This window comes from Bombyx mandarina, chromosome 10, assembly GCF_030267445.1.
Source record: "Bombyx mandarina strain Sakado chromosome 10, ASM3026744v2".
Classification (NCBI taxonomy): domain Eukaryota; kingdom Metazoa; phylum Arthropoda; class Insecta; order Lepidoptera; family Bombycidae; genus Bombyx; species Bombyx mandarina.
This window is the reverse complement of record NC_143217.1, coordinates 12,284,051-12,298,460: the sequence shown is the minus strand read 5'-3', so window position 1 is coordinate 12,298,460 and position 14,410 is coordinate 12,284,051. Positions and strand designations below refer to the sequence as shown.

The window sequence follows — 14,410 nt, the reverse complement described above, 5'->3', positions numbered from 1 at the left end:
AAACGCCGCTTTTGCTCACGTTTAGACAATAGCTTGAAATTCTATAGTTCTTTAATATTTACTCCATTCTTCTAGAGTGGAGTACATTCGTGATACTTTTTACTGAGAACCTCATTATAAATCAGTTCAGACGTTTCGGAGACTCAGAACTGACCAATAGCAAAAAACAAATCGTAGGATTTAAGTAAATAGTAAATAATAATAACATTAATAACATGAACATGTAGAATTGACTATGAAAAACTATCTAAACGGGGTAAACTAACCTAACCTAATCTAACCTAAAATAAAATAAAAAGTATGTAATACAGGGAAAAATTAAATGATTGTTATAATCTTGGTATTTATTATTTTTATTCTTTAACAACACATACTCAATATATTACAGAAACGTAAGTATTTGACAGAGTAGTAACATATTATCTTATTAGGTTTTAATATTTAAATGCGAATAATTATATTCCTGTGTACCGTTGACATTTCACAACATTAAAAATGAAAATCTCAATAAAAAATACACCAACTTTACGAAAATAGTAAAAAAAATTGCACATCAATTGTTTATCAGAAACTTGCTTCAAATGAAACAGCAAATCAACAACTACAAGAATAAAAGATAATTAACCTATCACATCCCGTTTAGGGCCGAGGTAACAATAAATAAGTAATTAACATGTAACATAATCACAGCAGGAGAACATTGGCTAACAAAGAATGTACGTTTAAATTTTTATACCTAAAATACATTATTAATTAATGACTGAATTAACTTACAACGATCTAGTGAGATCTCGTATTACCTAATACAAATAAATACGTCCCTACGACGTGACATTTAAGTATTCACATTTTTTTTTATATTTACAAAACAAACTGACTAGAACTGACTGTCCTCTAAGGATTAGTTTATATTTGCTTACGTAATATTAATGTTAACTCAACATAATATCAGCGGTCGGGAGCTGCTGCGTATTCGAAGCATTTGGCACATTCCCAGTAATAATGAATTTTAATAGTAACACTTTCCTTAAACGCTACAATATTTTCTGTTTGATAAAATCTGTTCGCTCGTATATCGTTTCGCTAAAATGTACCCGCACGAACGGGTCTTGGTTATTACGATAACTATATTTATAATACGAAATGTAGATACAATATTTACATTAAAATGATAAATTTAATGTTTTCGTGTGACTCTAAAACCGCTCACGTACAAGTATAAACTTTTCCTAACAATTACATTAATTTAAGCATACGAGTAGTAACAAGTTTTTAAAATTTATTTATAGTAATTTAGTCCAGCTTAACTACGACCAACGAACCCTCGTTCGAGCAACGCGATGTCTTAGAGAGGTCACACATCGTATACAACAGTTTAAAGAGATCAGACATCATTGCCTAATAGTAGAACACAAATATCCACCCGCGTCCTAAACGTACGACGCTGACGTTCGAGTCGTTCCGGCACAAACGACATTAATCTTTGGTTTGAGTTTCGTCCACAGATCACGAAATACACAGAATACTCATTCACAATTACAGAGTTAAAAAATCACCAGTTCAATCTCATGTCGTCCTAAATGTTCGATGTTACTTTTGAAACTGTCCCACTTGCACATATTATTATTATTATGTTGTGACTCACTTAATGCTTTTTATATTTTTAACGTATACGTAGTATTTTATACGTAGGCAAAAAATAATTAAATGGTACGTATAGTTTGAATCGGTACATACTTTTTGTTAAATATTGACAAAACTGGTACAGACTATGTGGGGACAGTATGAACACGGGTACACATTTTATTGAAAATGTCCATTTGACGTAAAGCCCCGCCGAGGTCGCCGGTGAACGTTCACTGTCGGTCCGAGTCGGCGGCGCTCGGCGACCCTTAAATGGGCGTAGGAAGCACCGTGAAGTCCTGGAGCGCGTTTTTGACGGTTTCGTAGATGGGGCGGTTCTCGTCCGGACAGTACCCGTCCGGGGAGCAGAGCGTCTGCAGCTTGGTGAGGTAGGAGTCGAAGTTGTCATGCGCGGGCTTATCGGGTGCGGCGGGGGCGGGCGCGGGCGGGGCGGGGGCGGCGCCTCCCCCCGGGATGCGTACGTGCTCGAGCAGCGTGATCACGTTATTCCGCAGACTCTCGTAGTACTCGTTCAAGTTGCTGTTGCGTTGGGTTATCAGTTGATTCTCCTGAAATCAACGTCTGTTCATCAGTTTTCTTAATGAAAAACAAAATAAACGTTAAAAGCTGATCGACACAGAAAGAGTTAATCGAACGATGCGGGCGAGATCGTTATTGCCATAGACATAAGGTCCAGGTTTCAGTTTCATCGCTATAACGGCTATCCTATTCTACAAAGTTTCTTCGCATTCATTACCATAAAAAGATTTTGAACCAGATTTGTAACGGTTGGTCCCAGCAGCAAACAATATTCTTTAGCAATATCCTTGGCAACGCATGTTCGAGAAACAGTAACTGTTCGTCGTAAATCAACCTTCATGTAATTTTTCGACTGGACTACAATAGAGATAGTACTCACAAATGCTGTTTTAGTGGCACTCAAAGTTGGACGTTTGAAGCCATGACAGTACCATCTAGGTCACGGGACAAAAACATCCATTTACTATTATGGAGTCGACAGTCACTAACATCAAAATAAAAAGGAGTTTTAGTCTTCTTGGTCTTGTTTTATTGTGACACTTACTCGCTCTCCATGTGTCAGTTGAGTTTCCATCGCGTTGATGTCGGACTTAAGGCGCATCATTTGCGATTCAACCCTTGCGTTTTCCCGTTGAAGTTCGGTAATTTCTTGTTCTAATGTCATCAGATCTTCACCGTTTCCCGTTTGCATGTTCATCTCCATTCCTGAAGAATTACCAAAAGCTTTAAGTTAAAATTTGAATTGATTTTTACGATTAAGTTATGATATGTGCATAAATAGGAAAGTAATACAAACCTGAATATGGTTTTGGATACAGCGGTGTTATATCATCCGGGTACTTGGGTTTTTTCGTTGGTTGCGGCGTAGGAGTGGCGGCTCCGGCTACTGGACAGCCGGAGAGCGACCGATGCGTCAAAAAGGATCCATTTATGTGGCCAGATCCATCACAACCGGGCGTTGGACAGTTCACTCCATCGAATTTGATCGCTGAAGCGGCTGCGGCCACAGCAGCCTTGTGTTGTTCGACGGTTCCGCCACTCTCCAAGACCCGCATTTTATTCCGATTCGCAATTGGACAGCCCGATGCGCTGTTGAAGCAAATTAATAGGTGCGTTTGATACAAGAATATGTACGTAACTATGAATTTGTTGTTTTGTATCTACGGTACGATATCTATATGGCACTGTGGCACGATTCTTACCTTCGATGCGATAAGAATTTCCCTGTAGCGTGTCCAGATCCGTCACAGCCCGGTATAGGGCATCTAAGCGGCGTGCAAATCAAGAAACTCATTGTAAACCTGTCGTAGATTATGCGAGAGCGAGGAAAGTATTGTTTTTTTTTTCAGTTTACGTAATGTCTACTTACGTAACTCGGTATTTCAATGTCAGTCAGTACGCATCGAGACGGCTTATGGAATAATCAGTAGGTAGTAGTGGAACTATATGACTTGCGGATCTAATTTCTGTGTATTTAGCACAATACTACACGCAAAATGTACGATAAACGTTAGTCAAAACTTTAGTATAACTTTATATTGCTACGTCTAAATTACGCAATTGTTTTTTTTTTAAATATGAACTTACCTCAAAGGCTCCGAGTCCTGGCCGTCTCTGGGTTTGCTCTTCGGCTTGTTGGCCCTCGGGCAGCCGGAGAGGGACCGGTGTGAGGAATAGTTGCCGGTGACGTGACCGGATCCATCACAGCCCGGCGTCGGACACTTCAGCTCTTGGGAATGTGGCTGGAGTTGGGAGCGATCGGCGCGCGGACACCCGGACAGGCTGCACATATACAAACTGCTTACAATGGCGTGGTAGGACAGCGAATCGTAACGTACAATGTATAATTAAATTTAGACGTTATAATATTAAGACAATACAGCACAATTTCATTGAACGAAAAACATGATCTCGATACGTGTGAAAGTTTATGAGAATTCGTTCCGAAGTTGTTGCTGTCGTGAATCTTATCGTTGATATAAGTTATTGCGATTTGATAATATTGTGAATTTTATATCCAATTTTGATTGGTTTACACATTTATCACAGATTTTCGTATCATTATTAGCTTTATTCATTTATAAATGTTTTCACTTGATTTGCTGTAAGGAAATATGTTTACAGGTGCTAAAAATTTCATTTCGTATGCATCGTAGAAGAGGGCAATGCAAAATTAATATTATTTATGATTAAGATTCTACTATCATATATATGAAAACAAAAGTGTATTTTGTTAGGTTAGGTTAATTTTAGTTTAAAAATATCTATAACACTAGCGACCCGCCCTCGCTTCGCTTCGGAAACATTAAAACACACATGAAACCAAAAAAATAAAATAAAAATAAAATTAAAAAAAGTAGCCTATGTTCATCAGGGACAATGTCGGCTTCTAATGGAAAAATAATTTTTCAAATCGGTCCAGTAGTTTCGGAGCCTATTCGAAACAAACAAACAAACAAATCTTTCCTCTTTATAATATTAGTATAGATGAGTAGAAATTATTGAAAGTACCAATTAAAAATTGCATCATTGTGAAAATTACTGCAACTTTTATTTTGAGCAAATAAATATGAAAACATTGTAAATTAACGGTATTTGAAAGTAATAGTAGCAGTTGCAAATCTGTGTCATAGCTTTCACGATATAAAAAAAAAATGAATAGATGTTTGTTTACACTGAAAATTTATAATTTATTAAACAAAAAAATATTTATATAATTTATAATCCATTTATAAAAATAACATAAATTTTAACTAAAATTTTTGTAAATTCCCAAGAAACCCATTACTTTTTAGAATATCACATAAAAGTTAACAGTCATAATCCAAACAAAAAAGTTATCGAAAGTAGAAATTGAAACTAGTTGAAACGTCATTAAAGTCTATCAAACGTTCTATAAAAAAATTACCACGATAACACGACCACGACACACGGAAAAACTATGAACGTTTTTATTTATTTATTTTTATTGTATTCAACAATCAAATGGTCCAAATCCGACCCAATTCATTTATTCATGACCGATTGTTATCTTGAGTTTTATTTCCAAAATATTGCGATTCTGGATGAAATTGTCAATCAAAAGTCAATCAAAGCTAAAAAAACGTCAAAAGCATATAAATACTGAAAATTCATTAAAATATGAAAGATCTGACCGAAGTCGACCATGATTTATTATTATATCGAGCACTTATATCTATTAGGGTTATAGCAAGACCTTGGCTTTAAAATTACCGGACTGAAGTGAGTGGCTTCGCTCTATTGAATGATTACTTATACTTATAATACTCTTGAATAGTCTTCTTATAACGGTCTTATAAAGTTCTGATAACTTATACTGTATTAGTCGGTAAACCTCGAGATTAAGACACTTTATAAAAACTACTGAATGGGGACCGGATATTTAATCACCAAATCTTCATTTAATATTAATTCTCGTCCATTGCTTTCGTTCGTCATAATATGTTCGAATATGATTATTGCACAAGTTGAAAATTGAAACTTATATTATTATGACTCAAGTGACATTGTAAAACCGACTATCAATGTGCAACAGTAAGCTTGCGAATATATTTCATTAGTGCATACCTACATATATCTACATATTTAATAACAGTACTCAGAGCGATGCATCGCCTGGTTTACCTTACTAAAATTATAGTTTTGATGCTCGAATATTATAAGAGTATAATACTATAATCAAATTTATTAAGCAATCCATTATTGGCCCGAAAAAAAATTGTTACAAGAAGTCCAAGAAGAATTTCCATGATAAAAACCATCCCAAAGTATTATAAGAAATCTTTAATCACCATCGCAGAAGTCAGAATGTGTACCATCACTGCAGCGATCACATGAAAAACTAGATGAACTTATTTAGGAATTGTAACTCCAGCCGGGCACGCACGAAAGTCGTCGTGGCCTAAAGGATAAGACGTCCGGTGCATTCGTATCGAGCGATGCACTGGTGTTCGAATCTCGCTGGCTGGTACCAATTTTTCTAATGAAATACGTACTCAACAAATGTTCACGATTGACTTCCACGATGAAGGAATAACATCGTGCAATAAAAATCAAACCCGCAAAATTATAATTTGCGTAATTACTGGTGGTAGGACCAGTTGTGAGTCCGCACGGATAGGTACCACCACCCCGCCTATTTCTGCCGCGAAGCAGTAATGCGTTTCGGTTTGAAGGGTGGGGCAGCCGTTGTTACTATACTGAGACCTTAGAACTATATCTCAAGGTGTGTGGCGCATTTACGTTGTAGATGTCTATGGGCTCCAGTAACCACTTAACACCAGGTGGGCTGTGAGCTCGTCCACACATCTAAGCAATAAAAAATATATAAAAAAAACCCTTGAATCCCCCACCTTTGAAGCTTTGAACAGCCGTCATACAATAATATTAAAACTTCAATCTCATGCCCCAAGGTTGTGTCAATAATGTCGTCTTGCAGGCTACGGTGATCACTTATGAAACTATTAAAAATTCAGTACTAATTGCGATCTAGGTTATTCTGTTTTTAGAATCATAATGAGTTATTCATAATGCACTCAATACGTCACGATCACCTTGTAGTGTTATTCACAATTATGTATTCATTTATTATACACGTTATGATGACTGTTTCACACAATGTAGACTAACGCAAAGGTATAAATAATTTAAAATGTGTTCAATAAAACATGGCAAACTTTACAAGAAAATAATACGTCATCAAAAATATTTACTTTACAAAAGGGTTGCCTCAATCAAAATTAGCCTTTGATACTTCGGGTCGATCGTTCTTAATATCAGTATATTTCAATTGAATCCCTACAGACACAAACTCTTCGAATCATTGAGGATGTCTCTAATTGTAGCTCTTTTGGTACGCTCAATCATCTTTTCACTAGCGTGTACTTTGGGGACCCAAAATCAAGACGGGAATTATCTTCTCTTGTTACCACAGTTCCGCTCATTGCTGTTGGGTTTATTCGTGATACTTTTAAACTTTTACCCTGTACTGCCCATCTCCGAATTGGATTTAGGAGGTTTTTTATTTTTTTTTATTGCATTTGTAGGCAGACGAGCATACGGCCCACCTGATGGTAAGTGGTTACCGTCGCCCATGGACTTCAGCAATGCCAGGGGCAGGGCCAAGCCGCTGCCTACCGTTAAAAGGTGCTCCCTCTTCACAGGAAAGTTAAGGAAATTTCCTATTTTATAGCAAACAACGCGCTGGCCAAATCCGTGACATTATGTCCATGGTTGGCGATTATAGCTAAACAATAGATGCCCCGAGAACTCGCTACCACTCAAGACAAAATGGCTTGAGCGATAATAATTATGAGCGAAATCAGTTTTATTTCAATTTTTTTAATTGCTCTCTTCTATATAAACCGATGTTCCGTCATGTGCTCGAGCATTGTTTATAATTTTAAATTAGTCCGCACGTTATTTTGTTTTTTTTACACTTAGATTTCTCTGGAAGGTTCTCTTTAGCATAACATCGAATCTGCATCCGTTCGAATTTTAAAACTTTGACGTCAGTGTTAGTAGCTAGCTACTGTTCCATTTTTATTGATTTGTATAACTGACTGTGTAATTAATGAACTTCTTAGAACTAAGATTTAAGTGTAAGATTTTCTGCTCGGAATTTTCGTTCCATTTCATGTATTTTGTAAATAATCAGATTCGTTGTAAATCTATTTAACAAGCAAAATTGTTTTGCTTTTTGTCGTCTTATCTCTAATAGTTTGAATTTCGATGCAGCCACCATCTTTAGGTAATAAATCATTTATATATACACATATATGTTTACAACCGGATGACCTAAATTTACAATCTTCAGGTTAAAACAAAATATACGTAAACAAAAACAGTAACTGACTAGTGACAACGCACTATTAATTACATATAGAGTAAATTGTTCATTCGGTGCCAATTTTTCATACATTTAAAATAATATACTATGACCTATAGGTTTCGTTTATAATTTTTGTAATAAAGGTCTCGTGTTATGGTTTTTTTTAATTTTTTTTATATCTTATATATCTTTACTTAGATATATACCTATATTAGATACTAGCCATACTCGTCCGCTTCGTTGCGCATTTAAAATTAACATTACTATTTATTCTCATTATTATTGGGGAGTCCAACCCTTATATAAATATTAGCCTATCCAATAAGTACATGTATTTTCTAAATGTATACAAAGTTTCAAGTCAACCGAATGCATAGTTCAGTAGTTATAACGGAACATCCGTAAAACCACTATAGATTTATATATTGGTATAGATATATAGTTGTATATTATTGTATACATCTAAGTCGCTGTTTGGTGCCTTATAAAATAAATTTACCGTTGGCAGACGAATTGTAGTAATATTAGCAAAATACTATTCTTATTTCGTTTGTACATTGTAAGGTGAAATAATCGAAGATTTCGACTTAGTCATACCGCAACTTTTTTTTTTTACGTTATTTAATTAAACATACGGATAGTTAAAATAGAATTGAATTATTCAGAGAAATTAATATTTTAAATAGTTCTACGAGATTGAGAAATTTACATAATCTATATATTGAAACTAGTATTGAAATACTTTCGACAAGTTTGCTTTGGAAAGCTTATTAGTGAGAGTAGCAGATTGAAGACAAATCGGAGTGGACGGTGTGATGCCGTCAGGCAGGAGGGATTAGACCCTGAAAATGCATCGTTACGACCAAAAATCCTTTGAAAATAACGAAAGTACTAAAAAAGAAAGATTTCATTACTGCCTTCAAAGAATAAAATGCCCAAAAAAATATTTCAGTGAATATTTTGTTTTTTTTTTCCTACCTATGCTGATAGCCTTGAGAGGCTATTTCAGCTTCGCCCTAACGTTAGTAGGTGAGCTCGCGGGGCTCAACCGGAGAGTTGCTAACACTGACCCTAGCAAGAGCAGTGCTTCGCAGAATCTACCACCGGATCGGAAACGCGACCCACTGAGAAGATCCGGCGAGAAACTCAGTGGGCTGTGTCTATGGGTTAGTTCACTCGTCGAACCCTTCGTCGCAAGCGACGGGTTCGACGAGGACGGTGACCGGTGCTTGTGGTGCCTAAAAGCACCGTTAATGGATCAGGAGGATCCGTAATGACGTGCTTTGGGCGACGTCGACGGTTTACCATTCGGTCTACTGGGTCGGGTATGTAATTTCCAGCGGCTACGATGAGAGGGTTCTCGTGTCGTGCCGCCTTCTCAAAATGGCGCAGCGATGCCGACTGTAGATACTTACTAAGGGAGTCGAGCTCCAGGTCGTCGTGGAGATCCACATTCCTAAGGAACCAAGGCGCTCCGACGGCTATCCTGCAGAATCGTGATTGAATAACCTGAAGGGATTTCAAGTTGGTGCGGGCTGCGTGAGCGAACACTACGCTTGCATACGTCATGACGGGGCGTATACAAGTTTTGTAGAGAGTTACCTTATTACGGAGGGACAGTTTGCTTCGACTACAAAGCATTGGATAGAGTCGTCCTAGAATAAACGCGGCGCGGTCGCGTACCGTTTTTATATGGGGACGGAATGTCATCCCTCTGTCGAGGGTGACGCCTAGATATTTGACCTTCGAGACCCACGGAATGGGCTGGCCAAAGAGAGTGATGGGACTAACGGCGGAGGTGTTTGCGCGCCTACTACGGAGTGGGATGCTCGAAGTGATGTTCGGAGGGCGACCCCTTTTGAAGAGCACCGCTGCGCTTTTCGTGGGGTTGATGTCTATTCGCCACTTCCGGAACCACTGTCCCAGGGTGGCTACTGCGATCTGGAGTCGCCGATGAAGCAGCGACATCTTTCTACACGAGTAGTAGATAGCCGTGTCATCGGCGAAGAGCGCTAGATGGGTCTCCGGAGACCGGGGTATATCATTGATATACAAACTAAATAATAACGGGGAGAGCGCGGAGCCTTGCGGGACTCCGGCGGTCAGTTGACGGGGACGAGAACGAGTTCCCTCTACTCGATATCGAAACGAACGGTTCGACAAGAAGTCTCGTATGATGAGCACGAGTCTGTCTGGCACTCCCATGTTGTACAGTTTATAAATTAAACCGTTGTGCCAGACTTTGTCGAACGCCTTCGCGATGTCGAAGAAGAGGGCGCCGGTCGGGATTTGTTTACGCCTATTTAGTCCTATCAGAATGTGCTCCGTGAGGCGGTGCACTTGTTGTACGCACGAGTGTTTTGAGCGGAATCCGAACTGTTCGTCAATGAGAATTTTGTTCGCGGTAACAAAATCCCAGAGGCGTTTCCTAAGGAGCCGTTCGTAAATTTTTCCTATCGTCGAGAGGAGACTAATCGGACGGTAACTAGAAGTTTCGTTTGTCGGTTTGCCCGGCTTATGTATACCGATAACGTCCGCTTCTTTCCACACCGCGGGAAAGATGCAGTGCGTCATAGCGGCATTTAAAATTGTAGCCAACATTGCTATCAGTTGGACTGGCAAAAATTTTAGCGCGCGGTTGTGGATGCCGTCGGAGCCGGGTGCCTTCCTAGGTTGTAGGTTGTGGATCGCGTCTCTAACTTCGTCAGTGGTAATGGGGGGTAACGCGTCCGAGGGCGGCAGGGAAGCTCTGCGCTCGACCTCCCTGTCGACTAACTCGGTGTGTACGGGGTCCGCGTGTTGAGTGCTGGTGGTGCACTGCTCTTGCAGTGCATCGGCCAGCAGCTCAGCCTTGTCATCGTCATCGAATGCCGGTGGTTGGCCTGAAGGGCGTACGAGGGGAGGCATAGTAGCGGTAGTTTCGGATTTGAGAGTCCTAGCTAGTCGCCAGTATGCTTGGTGGGAGGGCGCGAGTTGTTCTAAATAACTATGCCAATTATCGTTACGCGCGTCGCTTAAGCGGGAGTGGACTTCGCGTTGTAGACGACGCATCCGAATCCGGTTTGAATGCGTGGGAAGACGATCGTAGGCCCGGATTGCCGCGTTCCTAACTCTTAAGAGATTCCTAAGATCGGGGGACAGTCTGATGCGGTGGAAGCTGTCCTCCACATCGACTTCTTTAGAAGATCTAATGATCGCGGAAGATATGTGATCGGTAATGATGTTTATGGATTCGACGGTGTCCTCGGGGGATAGATTCGAATCCGGGCCGTAAGGGAGGATTGGCGGAGCGGTGTCGGCTAGGCACGTGCCCAGCTTATTCCAATCCACCATGGTCCTCGTAACAGTGACTGGGTTGTGGGGGCGACCGAGCTGCATAACGACAGGTCGGTGGTCTGAGTCGAGCTCTGACATTGCTTCGATGGAACGCAAGCGCAGAGTTACGTTCCTAAGCAATGCCAGGTCTATAGTGCTCGGACGGAGCGCGATGTTATACGGATAACATGTTGGAGTTGGGGGACCGACTATTTCAAAGGTGAGGTCGTCTATAAACGCGTCGAGACGCCTACCGTTAACGTTAGTACGATGGCAGTTCCACCTAGTGTGGTGGCAATTTAAATCGCCTGCCAGGATGACGGAGTCTCCCATGCCGAACAGTGACTCGATGTCACTGCTCAGAAGGGGCTTGTCCGGGGGGAGATAAACGGATGCGATGACGATCGGCTGGTGTCCCGTCAGCGAGATACGGCACACTGACGCCTCGATATGTGAGAGCGAGGGAGTATCGAGAGGGACAACGTGCAGGGCCCGCCTATAGTAAATGGCAGTCCCGCCTTTGGAGGCGGTGAGTCTGTCATTCCTAACCATGACGTAATTCGCGACTTTCGGGTCGCGACGCGAGGGCTTCAGACAGGTTTCCTGCACTAATAGAATATCTACAAGATTATCGCGGAGGAATTCGAAAATTTGATCGCGTTGCCGCGCGAGTCCGTTAGCATTGTAGAATGCTAACGTAAGGGAATACGGTTTTTCTCTACCTTTTTGCGCCATTGATTACCGGTAAAGATTTTTATAAAGTGCGGGACACGGACTCGTATACGTCCATGTGATCGAACGCGGCCGCGAGTCTCTGTTCGGGGGTTACCGACCTACGTATCGCGTCTGCGAACGATCGCAGACGGTCGAAGTTAACAGCGGTGACGAAGTCGCGCACGAGCGCGAAGTCGTTGACGGCAGAGGGTTGCGGGGGGCGGAACGCGGGCGCGGGGCGAGGTGCGAGCAGGGGCTGGGGCGCGGGGCGTGTCGCGAGCGGGGGCGGGGGTGCGGTTTGCGTTCCCGCCTTCGTATACGGCAGCGGCTTTTTCCACGCTGAAACCGTGGGAACTGCAGCCGGCACGAAGGCAGGTTTCGGCACTGAGGGTGCCGAAGTCTTTGGGCCGACGGTTCGCGGAGCTGGGAGGGTTGAACGCTTGCGCGGAGCCCTAGGACATCCACGGTAGTTCGCGGGGTGCCCTTGCTTAAGGCATAGGACACAACTTGGGGGTTCGGTCGCGGTTTCCCTATCTCTAACGCAATCTAACGTAGCGTGATCGCCGAGGCACTTCACGCAGCGGGGACGCGCGTGGCAATTACGCGCCGAGTGGCCATATAGCTGGCATCTGTAGCACTGCCCGGGAGTGCCACGTTTATGGGGGGCTTCGATGGAGACCCCGGATAAGCCGCAAACTTTCGAGAGGCATGAAATTTTCTTTTTGGCCTCCGGGGTTGGCTCCAACGCGACAAGAATCATATTATAGGGCTGCTTGCCCCGCCCACTGTGCATCCGATGCACACTAACTATAGGGAGTGACTGAGCGATCAGATCCTCCTTAACGTAGTCGATGTCTAACTCCTTGGGGACTCCGCGTATTACTACGCGGAGCTCGCGGTCCTCCTGAAGAGCATAGGTGTGAAAACCTATGTTCTCCTTTCGGAGGTATGAAGAGAGGGCCCTATGGTCGCCCGGCGTTGCGACCTTTATCTGAATCCCATGCGCGACGTTACGCGCATGGGTATAATTAATTTTATTTGCCTGAAGGGCCTGGGAAACGCGGTTCCACGCAGTTTTTTCCTGGAGAATCAGCGGGGGCGGGGCAGCTACTTTAGGAGCGGGCGCGGGTTTGGGACGCGGCGGTGGGGTTACACGGCGAGCGGAGTCCGACTCCGGTGTCACGACTACCTGCGGGCGGGAGGCGGTCGCGGATTTAGTCTGCTTCGTCGTGGAGCTCCGGGACTCCACGGCGCGAGTACGCTTTTTACCGCGCGTTACGGTTTGGAACCCATCCGAAGTTCCAGGCTGAGGGCTTGACGCGGATTCGAAATCCATCTCCGATTCGGTATCGGAGCCTGAACTCGAAACGATCGAGGTCGCGACGGACGAGACGCGCGATGACGTAGTCGACGCGGGCGCGGGGGTGGGGGTAGCGCTAGGCGCTTCTTGAGTCGCATCGTCGGAACGTGCGCTCGAACTTAACGCGGCGGCGGGGGGCGCGCGGCGTGCCTCCGAGGCACGTTTGAAATACGCGGCGACGGACGCGGGGGGGGAGGGATTGCCACGGGCGGCCCTATACTCTAAGTACTCGGCCCTAATTGACGGGTACCTATCCCGGAGGAACCCGACAATATCCCTAATATCTTCTTGCTCCATTTCTTCGGTCTTCTTGCCCGGAGGGGGCGGCCCCGGGACTTTTGTTGAACTCGCCGAAAGGCGAGGCCCCGGATAGGATTTGTAACCCCCCTGTGCTGCAGGACAGCAAGGAGCAGGGGGGGGGAATGCCTATGCCGTGAAAACGGCAATCGGCGGGGAAAATGAAAGGAACCCGCTCGGGCTGTATAGTGCTACAGCAGGCAGAATCGCGAGCGGGGGTCTAGTCTTGAAAAAGACTGTTGTTTTTGGGAAGGGTTAGGAAATCGCTAGCCTGTGAGTGCCACAGGAAGCTGAACGTAGCGATTGGTTTTGCCTTGAAAAAGGCAGTTGGTAAGGGTGGGTTCGCGGTTACAAAACTTTAGCGCACAAAAATGGACCTCGATACGCAGATCGCAAGCGACCAACGGATCGGCACGTCCGCACTACTGAATTGTACGCACGATGTATTCACGGTCACTACACTGTCGAGCACAACTGTGAGTTCAGAGACGCAGCTCGCAAGCGGGCCACGGATCGGAAAGCACGTCCGCGCACGACCGAGTCGTGAGCGAGAATGTCAGTGAATAGCTAATTATTATAATATTTATCATAATGTTTATTTTCAGTGATGAGTTTCTTTCTATACATTACGTAAATTAAATCATCTTGATTTAATGCTATAACGCTTCCACATTGTATAACGCCGTTTTTTACCTATTACATACTTTCCA

The 14,410-nt window shown here is 42.8% G+C and overlaps 1 protein-coding gene across 5 annotated transcripts in view; it reads right to left on the bottom strand.

The window, feature by feature from the left end:
• Window positions 1–332: 332 nt before the first annotated feature.
• The window catches only part of LOC114243178 (uncharacterized), a 276,284-nt gene continuing 262,206 nt past the window's right edge, over window positions 333–14,410 (bottom strand). For 3 of the 5 annotated variants that reach the window (XM_089730435.1, XM_089730429.1, XM_089730434.1), the window contains 5 exons: window positions 3,751–3,960; window positions 3,366–3,428; window positions 2,960–3,252; window positions 2,708–2,868; window positions 333–2,192 (listed from right to left, as the gene is read on the bottom strand). In XM_089730435.1, the coding sequence (XP_089586561.1) occupies window positions 1,893–2,192; window positions 2,708–2,868; window positions 2,960–3,252; window positions 3,366–3,428; window positions 3,751–3,960 (1,027 nt within the window). In that variant the 3' untranslated portion in view covers window positions 333–1,892. The remainder of the gene's footprint in view (window positions 2,193–2,707; window positions 2,869–2,959; window positions 3,253–3,365; window positions 3,429–3,750; window positions 3,961–14,410) is intronic. The other 2 variants (XM_089730432.1, XM_089730433.1) reach the window with 2 other exon arrangements.